The 9,498-nt window shown below is 37.4% G+C and overlaps 1 protein-coding gene across 1 annotated transcript; it reads right to left on the bottom strand.

Moving 5' to 3' along the window:
- Nucleotides 1-5,380: 5,380 nt before the first annotated feature.
- LOC109040335 (cytochrome c) lies at nucleotides 5,381-8,700 on the bottom strand (the record flags this gene model as incomplete). The annotated part of the gene is given in 3 exon segments (XM_072296312.1): nucleotides 5,381-5,774; nucleotides 6,993-7,134; nucleotides 8,642-8,700. Coding segments are annotated over 3 exon segments (327 nt in total). The 3' UTR covers nucleotides 5,381-5,628.
- Between the last annotated feature and the right edge of the window lie 798 nt (nucleotides 8,701-9,498).

The raw sequence follows: 9,498 nt of genomic DNA, 5'->3' as shown, positions 1-9,498 counted from the left end.
CGACGATACCGCTATTCGACCACGCGGCAGCTCCTGTTGCCTACACTGAAATTGAAGGCGAAATGAAATGACGTTAATTAATCCTCTCCAGTTTGGTGAAATGCTATTTTTAAAAACATTCCAAGTAACTGTGCACTTTCACGATGAAACAGCTATTCCACTATTTCCACGTTCTTATTTTATTTCGATCTCCCTCTCACGGCTTTCTTCTTTTTACTTTTCATTTCTTCTTTCTGTTTGCTTCTCCCACTTTTATTATCTTCTTCTTCTCTCTAAATTTATTTTAGCTTATTTTCTTTCACTCATCTTATTCTGCACCATTCGTTGTTCTTTTTTTTCTTCATGATGATGATGATCATCATCAGCATCAGCATCATAATCATCATCCTCATATCTCTCTTTTAATGTTCATGTGCTCGGACGGGAAGTAAAAAAAAAAAATAAAAACAGCTTAATGGATAACAGTTTAGAGGAGCAACTACTTCACTGACGAACGTGGACCCGACATGACATACAAACAAATTAATAGACAGAGAACGTCTATTGCACGGGCGATGATACCACTCTTCGACCACGTGAGAGCTTGTGTTGCCTACACTAATAATTGAAGGCAAACTGTCATTCAACCACGTGGAAACTCGTGTTGCCTACGTTGAAATTTAAGGGGAACTAAAATGGCGTCAATATAATCTTTTTCTGTTTGGTAAACACTTTTTTTTTAAATTGGAGAGATCGGTGATCCGCTTGATAAATGTTCAGCACAATTTATGGTGAGATGTTAAAAGCGTGAAGCGTCTTGATCCAGTAAACAAAAAAATGTAACATAACCTATAACCTACCAATGTGTAATTAAATTGTTTTTTTTATCTTAATCTTAATTTATAAAACTAGACACATTTAATTTATTTAAAATTCAATTAATTTAAAATCAAATTCTTTGTCCGGCAAGGATAAATGTTACTGAATTAGGATGAACTTAGATCAAACGGGATAAATGCAGTTTTATGCTTATCAATCCTTGCGCATCTGGAAAATGTTGGAAACTTGGTATTACGGACGTTTACGGTTGGATGCGAATGAAGGGTCCTGTTTGTTTTTGGTTTGACAAAAAATGACTCTTATACATTGCATTTCTGAAATGTCAAATACTTTCAAAATGGCAGCATGGGAATCCACCCGTAAACGTCCGTAATACCAAGTTTCAACCATTTTCCTCGCCATTTTGAAGTTATTCGGAATTTCAAAAAATCCAATGACAGATTCGTCTTTCTCAGGCCAAAATGCTCCCTGATACCAAGTTTCATGCAAATTCACCGATAAGCAGTCTAATTTATTCTCTTGCCGCTCAAGGTCGCCTTATTGACCGCCGCCATTTTGAAAAGGACAAAAATTTTCCGGGAAAATAATGCCAGAATCGTTTTTCTCGTTCCAAAAAACCTCTTAGAACCAAGTTTCATCCCAATCCATCGACGAAAACGGGGATGTAAATTTCCGTTATTTTGAAATTTGACCGGCGGCCGGTTTGTCAAAAATCAAGAGTTTGACTTGCGGTTTGCGCCAAAAATCTTCTTTTTTAATTATATATGAATTGATGTGTCACAAAGAGGATGTTGCCATTTAAAAAAAAAGTAGGGGCCCGTCGCCCCTCCCCGGGGGGGGGGAGGGGGCAAGAACTTGGGGGCCCTGAAGATAGCTTTCTTTGAACATTCCTGAAGTTTTGTTTCAAAATATTAATTAGGTAAAAATTGCAATGTAAAAAATTGCAATGTAAAAAATTGCAATGTAAAAAATTGCAATGTAAAAAATTGCAATGTAAAAAATTGCAATGTAAAAAATTACATTACCCTGTTTTATCACTATCTATCCTGTTTAATTCTTATCCATCCCGTTTCTCACTGATTATTTTCTTTTTCTTAAAATTTCTACCTCTTATCCCGGTGAATATCAATAAAGTGCGTCTTATCCCTGTCTATCCTGCTTTATATCGAACGATATATCAAAGATCTATATACAATACAATATTTTATCCCTATGAATGAAACCCCGAAAAAATGGCAGTAGAGGAGGAAGGCATGCCATGCATAAGGGAAAAAAATATAAATAAAATGAGTGGAAGGGGGGACTGCGGGAGTTAGCAAATGAGTTGGAAGGGGGGAGGGTAGAATACATGCTGGCAAAAAAATTAGAACTAACCTAGCAATGATTTAAAAAAAAAAATAAAAAAAAACAGGAATTATAAAATCCGTTGACTTCAACGTTGACTTGGCCGGGAAATGGAAATTAAACATCAGCTGATAGCAAACAAAGGTTACCAAGGAAACCAAGGACGGAAACTTTCCTAAAAACAGTTTAGTGGAAAGCAGCGTAAGTAAGGCACTTACGTTAATTACCGTTTATAAGTAAACGGTAAATGTGATTTAACCGATAATCTATACAGTTCTTCATCAGACCAAAATGGACAAAAATACAAAATTTGAACTAGCTAACATAAATCTAACGATAGTTATCGTGAACGAAAGAATTGCTGACATAGGTCGGGTAACTATTATAGGTGGGATGGGATGGGATATGTATACATAAATATATGGTCAAATTTTGTATCTTTAGTTAAAAACTGTTCTTCATACCTGGACTTTGTACGACCCTAATTAACCGGGAAAAAGGTTTGGTGCGGTGGGTCTGGGCCACCCTTCACTGTAGAATGTTCATCAGACATTTCGACGGTGAAAGTCGGCAATCACATACCTCGTTTGCGGTGTCTGAAAATCTCCGCCTCTACGTCATTTTTTTAAAGGAGAACAAATTGATATTATTTCTTGAAGTTTTTGCAGAATTTTCTTCGCATTGAGAAGAAAAATCATGACAGTTTTAAAGAATTGCCGTTGAGTAGTTTTCCATTTAAAAAATAAAGTATGACAGGAAGTCTGCGACGTCGCAAACCGAGTTATGTGATTGCCGACTTTCACCGTCGATTTGCTGCTTGGTGGGTAGATCTCAGAATTTATGCATGGTTGTTATTGTAATGGGGGGGGGGGGGGGGGGAAGGAGGAGGAGGAGGATGAAAAGATCCAACGCTCATACCTCAGAATGGTAGAACTGATCAATAAAATCGGTAAATGACACGATATACATAGGATGCACTTGGCTAAGGTGATCACTCTACTCGCTGCCTCGATATACGATAACGCGCCGCGCCGCGCCGCCGATATCAAGGGTATACAGGGTGTCCCAAAAGTCCGTACCCCCCCCCCCCCCCCCCCCCCTCGTAACTTTCGAACGGTTAGAGATAGAAAAACGAAACTTTGGGAATGTTTCTATCATAAAAGGGTCCATCTTCTAGGGGGGTCAAAATGTCGAGCGCGGAGGCCCCCAACTTTTTTTTCAAATGGTAACCCCTATCTTGTGATACATCATTAGAAAGCGCATAAAAAACTAAGAATTTTAGCGCAAATCGCAAATCAATACCTTAATTTTTGACCGAGTAATGATAGGTCAAAGGTCAAATTTGACCTATTTTCAAAAAATCATAACTCCGGTTCAAATTATCGTGAAGAAAAAAATAAAACAGGAAAATTTACCAAATTGTAAGCACCTTTAAGTAAAAATCACAGATATTACTTCAAACTAATTTTTAGGGGGGTTTCGGACCCCCAAATACGTCATTTTAAAGGTCGTACGATTTTCTCGCAAAATGAGCCAATTTCCCTTTACCTTTCCTCAACATTATCTTATTGTTAGTAAGTTCAAAATTAGTTCAACATTGCGTTTTCAAGTCCCCAAACGGGCAAAGTTCAAAAAACAAAGCAAAGATTCAATTATTCGGCGAATATGAATAAAAAAGAACAAAGCATTCGAGGACAGGCCCGATGTAAACAAGGAGAAAACGTAGCGCGTGTCCGTCTTCGTATCTGTACCTGCCGACTCAGGGGCTATCTCCCTCCCGCACTCGCCCGGTAGACGTTCAGACTTTCCTGTTCTTATGCTCCTCATGAATCTGATTTGAATGGTCGAGCAAAACGGCGTACGGAATCCGAGATAAGACTGCCGCTCGGTGCGGGAGTCCCCATGATTTCCTTGTTGACACACAGCCGCTTGTCAATTGAGTACTGAAATGAGGATTCTTTCTGGCTTTTTATCACCGAATAATTGAATCTTCTCCTTGATTTTTTGCGAAAACGGTGCATCGTAGAAAGTTGGCGCAATTATAACTTTTGAACAGCTTCCTGAGGAGAATCGAAATACAAAAGTCAGAAGGCAATCGGTCGTGGTGCAGCTTCCCATAAGAGGTGTGCGGGGTCCTTTAAGGCGATTCAATTCAACCATTTAAATTTCATGTTTTTAAAAAACTTTGTTCGAAATTAGACTTCGGTCAAAAATTAAGATATTGATTTGCGATTTGCGCCAAAATTCTTAGTTTTTATGCTCTTTCTAATGATGCATCACAAGATAGAGGTTACCTTTAGAAAAAAAAGTTGACAAAAATTTTGACCCCCCCTAGAAGGTGGTCCCCTTTAAGATAGAAACATTCCCAAAGTTTCGTTCCTCTATCTCTAACCGTTCCAAAGTTACAAGGGGGGTACGGACTTTTGGGACACCCTGTATATCCTGTAACGTCCGACCGAGCCATGACGTCGGAGGCGGGATTGCGAGATAATCGGCGCTACAAGATAGATGCTGTAAACAGCGAGATGCTCGCCTGAGCCTGCACTTGCGAAGTCGATGGCTTTCGGACCGAATGAGCTAGGAAGCATAGTAGAACCGTAAGGTGAACCGTAGGCCTCATTCCATTACAGTATCAATGGGAGTGCTCATTGAATATTTACTTCGGCAAGACACTAATGGTACATTCAGAAACAGTCCATACTTTTTTTCAATGAGTAACCCATTTCCAACGGGCAAATGTACCTGAACTCCACAAAAAAATAAAGAAATGTTCCTTCTCTACTAGAGTGAACAATTCCTGGTTATTAAAATGTATGATGACTTTGGAGGCATACCGAAAAATAATGTTACATTCAACCTCCTCATTCACGGCATGTATACTGTTTTTTTCCCCTTGGTCAAACCAGATTAAAATGTGTACAAACAACACTTCTGTCATGTATTTGACAGTAAGAGCTGTGTGTATTACTATCAAAGGGTAACTTGAATCAAGCTCAGATTTCTTTCTTTGATTTTTTTCCTTTTACTTTTGGAGGTCTACCTATACAGACACAAGAAATGATAAGACTGTTTATGTTTGGTAACCTCATTGGAATTTATTAATTTTTAGACTTATTACTGTCTCCTGGGACACAGTTAAGGAACGCAAGAAAAATTAAACTAGTTGTACATCAAGCACAAACACAAAAAAAAGAGAGAGAAAAAAAAAACAAATAAGTTCATATTTGATATGAACACTTTAATAAATTATTGAGAGTTTATACAAGTGATTCTCAATATCACTTCCACGAACAGTGGCAAAGTCAAACTTTGACAAGGACAAAGGTTTAGATGGCTATACATTTTTAGGTTGGAGCACTGATTGCACACAATCTTAGCATCGACACTTGTGCTAAATTTAAAAACAGTGTTGGCCGGGCAAGTGATATATGTACTACTTAATAATAATACTCAAATCATTGTAGTCTACTTAGAGGCTTGTTCAATATAAGCAATCAGATCCGCTCGTTCCTGAGGTTTCTTGATTCCAGCGAATACCATCTTTGTGCCGGGGATGTATTTCTTAGGATTTTCTAGATATTCAAAAAGAGTGTCTTTGTTCCACGTGATACCTGGGATACAAAAATAGACCAAAGGCATTAATTTACAAGATTACGCCACAAAGTAACAAACAAAGCTTGAAAGGAAGAGAAAACTTCTACTGATAAGTTCACTTCCTACCAGACCCTTGGTGGGGACTAGTTTTCGGTAAGTTAGGAAATCTAATATTTTAGGGAGGGGCCTTAATAGTTTTTAAACTTTTGCACAAATTGATGCGAAGTACAGATCCCTATACACAGCATTCCCCCAGAGATTTCAAGCTACAGAATGAATAAGATTTTCAAAGAGAGCATTTAAAACTTGGAAACTTTAAGTATCATTAACAATTAGGAAGTTTTTTGTAATAACTACTTACATAGAACAAACATTTTGAGAGAATAGCTGTAGCTCACAGAGTTTTCAATATTTGCTCGGTTTATGTCTTTTACTGAAATTCTTACATTTAGCCTTTCATTAAAGTTTAACATGTACTCAGAGCACCTATCAAGTTTAGCCACAGCGTTAACTTATGAAAACAAGTGACAGAATCAGGCCCTCATCAGTGACTTATTATGACGTCTGTTGAAACATCATGGAGTAACTATATCCAATTACATGAGACTGTCACAAATTTCCATGAAGTGACCAGTGTTCTACTTTCCCTAGAACACTGTGTCCAAAAGTTGGCATTTGACACCTAAAAATTGGGTTCCCCCACCGAGGTGGTTCCTAGAATTTTAGGAGGAAGGCAGGACACTGAATTTTTTTCTTCTTCTTTCTTTTCTGATATAATATTGTGATCTTCTGCAGTTTCCAGAATGTTACACATTGTACATAAATTGAAATAGGTAGAATAGATGTAGTGAACAACTGAGTAGTTCATATTTTACATGTCTAATTTGCTATGCTGAAATTGACTGAATTGTGCTTTTGAAAAGTATTCAATTTGACATTAGTATGCCTAAGACTTTAGAGTATAGTCATTCAGTAGTGAATTTACAAAAGAAAGGACTCAGCAAACCTTTCAAGGGGATGTGCACCATGATCGATTTTCAATTTTTATTGCATTAGACTCGTCTATGGATGCTGAGCCATCATTTTTACCTGTCATCACCAACTTTCTATGAGCTACGGAAAATACATGGAATTTAAAAACTAAAAAAAAAAAAAAAAAAAAAAAAAAAATAAAGAAGGAGAAAGCCTAGTTAACTAATAAAAGACTATATTTAAACAGGTTATTTTCCCCTTACCTTTGGAAATGTTAGCGTCTGTGTAAGAAAATCCAGGGGCTTGACCTGTTTTTCTGCCAATAATACCATGCAGATTGGGACCAACTTTGTGTTTGCCACCAGCTTCTATCGTGTGGCATTGAGAGCATTTTGTGACGAAAACCTATATCATAAAACACAGGAATGATTTGCGACATTCTGTTGGAAATTCTTGAAAAATTTATTAAATCCACAAAAATAATTCTGCAGCAAAATGCTACTTATACTTGAAGTTTCACTGACCCAATTTCTTTTGTTATTGCACCAAATTGAAGCTTTTGAGCAACCGTTGGTGCAAAAAAGTGCCATTTGGCTGGACATTTCATGTGACCCAGAATTTTTTCCTCACTCATTCAGAAATTTTTTTTGACTTTCCCACATATTTCGAGAAGGTAACCTTTTTTTCCTTTCCCTCAGCACTTAAGGTAGGAAAGGATCCCACACACTCCTTATGGGGATGCGTACCACGATTGATTTTTAATTTTATTACTGTTTTAAATTCGTCGATGGATCCTGACCAAAAGTCATCATTGCGTCAACTTTCTACAAGTCACTATTTTTGCACAGTACACTATTGAAGTTTCAGTAATTTCCAGGACAGACTGGCTAAAATCAAAACGCAGTGCTTGGTACTGCCTTACTGTCAGGTAAAGATAATTAAGTGGAAGAGACAGAAAGAAACTGATTTGGACGGAGAAAAGAAAAGGCGTGTGGAATTCGAGATAAAGACTGTCGCTTCAATGCTGATCGGTTTTCCTCTTAACGTAATTTTTTCGAACCCAACCGACCCAAACTATACTAGATGTGCTGAAATGAGGGATCTCTTTCCCCGGATTGTGCAAAAATCGTGCCTCGTGGAAAGTTCACACAATGATGACTTTTGATCAGCATCCATAGACGAATTTATAACAATAAAAAAATTTAAAATCGATCGTGGTGTACATCTCCTTAAGGAGTGCAAGGGGTCCTTTGCTTCAAATGTCTCCTGAAAAGTCGAAAGATCGAGAAATCGTCAGAATTTTTCTCCGAATTTTTTTTTTTATGTTGTTTAAGACTTAAATTTTCTCCCAGATCTCATGATCCAACCCTATTGTGATGGATTAATATCGCCTATTAACCACCGGAGAAATAAGCCAAGGGTGCTCACAGCCAACTTGGCGATTTCATAGCAGATTCGATTTTCCTGGGAGACGTACGATTACCACGGCCCTGAGATTGCCAGATTGGGGAATCTCTGCATACCTGACATAAGCTCTAAGATCAGAGGACTTGGCAGCAGCCTGTCTTCAAATCATAGAACCCAAAATATCTTTTTTGTGTAGGTATCCCTCACTGTAAAAACAGTAATTTCAGTAAATTAGTCATTAATGATAGAGCAAACATAGAAAACGAAGTCAAATTTCTTAGCATCTAAGTACAGCCAATAATCTCAGATATGAAAAGACTTGGAAGTCAAGTCAAGTCATACCTGGCTTTTCTTTTACTTATCTTGAAATTTATAGTGGATCATACATTCACTGATTAACAATGAAATCTCAAGAGAACAGTTGAAATGAAAGAAATAACATGTTGGTTCGGTTGTGAAAAAATTGAATTGGTGAATGAATTTATAAAAAATTAAGGAGTTTTACCTTCTTTCCCTTCTCTGCATCTCCAGCTGGTACACCCATTCTGATTTACTGGTTGATAACTGAAAAAGAATAGAAAATTTAAAAAGGAATATTAGTGGGCAATTTAAAGTAAAAGACTTGTCATTATTGAAGTTTCATAGAAGTGGATTGGCTGAATTATTATATTTTGATGAGCGACTGAAACTGACAAAAATTTATTTGACAGCCAACTTTTGCGGCACTTGATTAAAACTTTCGTGGCCAATGTAAAATTTGTATCTATATCAGGTACCCGTGTAACCTTTCAATTCCCTATGTTTAGGTTTTTCCTATTTGCCCTCTCCGCACTACCTCGGCCGCACTGAGTTTTGGTGAAATTAGATCATGAACCATCTTGGAGCCCCTTTCGCAGAGAAGGGATAAGTATCGGCGACCTGAAATTTAGGCATGTAATTGTCTTAGTGCAGATCCACACTGCTCCTCCTTTCAGCATAGAATTGGTGATCATTTCATTTCTGGGCCAAAATGTTTATGTTGAAATTTACTGGTTAAAAAATTGTGTTTCACGGTGTCCAAAGTCAATAGAAAGAGCCAAAACTTATAATTCAATGGGGCCCTGTGGCAGGATTTATTAATGAGATATTTCTATTACCGCTCACAGCACTTCCCCCTGCATCAGCACCACATGGCAGCACTGCCACCAAGCAAGGGACTTAAAGATTTATTGATAACATTCGATCTTATGGGTATTTTTAACCAAAATAAAAAAAAGTCTTCACATGAGCAATAATTTCTAAGTTGGTAGAGTACAACCTTCCATTTATTTGGCAAAGAATGACTCCACCTTTAGATAGACCAGTCTTACTTCTTCTAGAAAA

The sequence above is a fragment of the Bemisia tabaci genome, chromosome 2, assembly GCF_918797505.1.
Source record: "Bemisia tabaci chromosome 2, PGI_BMITA_v3".
Lineage (NCBI taxonomy): Eukaryota > Metazoa > Arthropoda > Insecta > Hemiptera > Aleyrodidae > Bemisia > Bemisia tabaci.
This window is presented reverse-complemented; position numbering and strand designations above follow the sequence as displayed.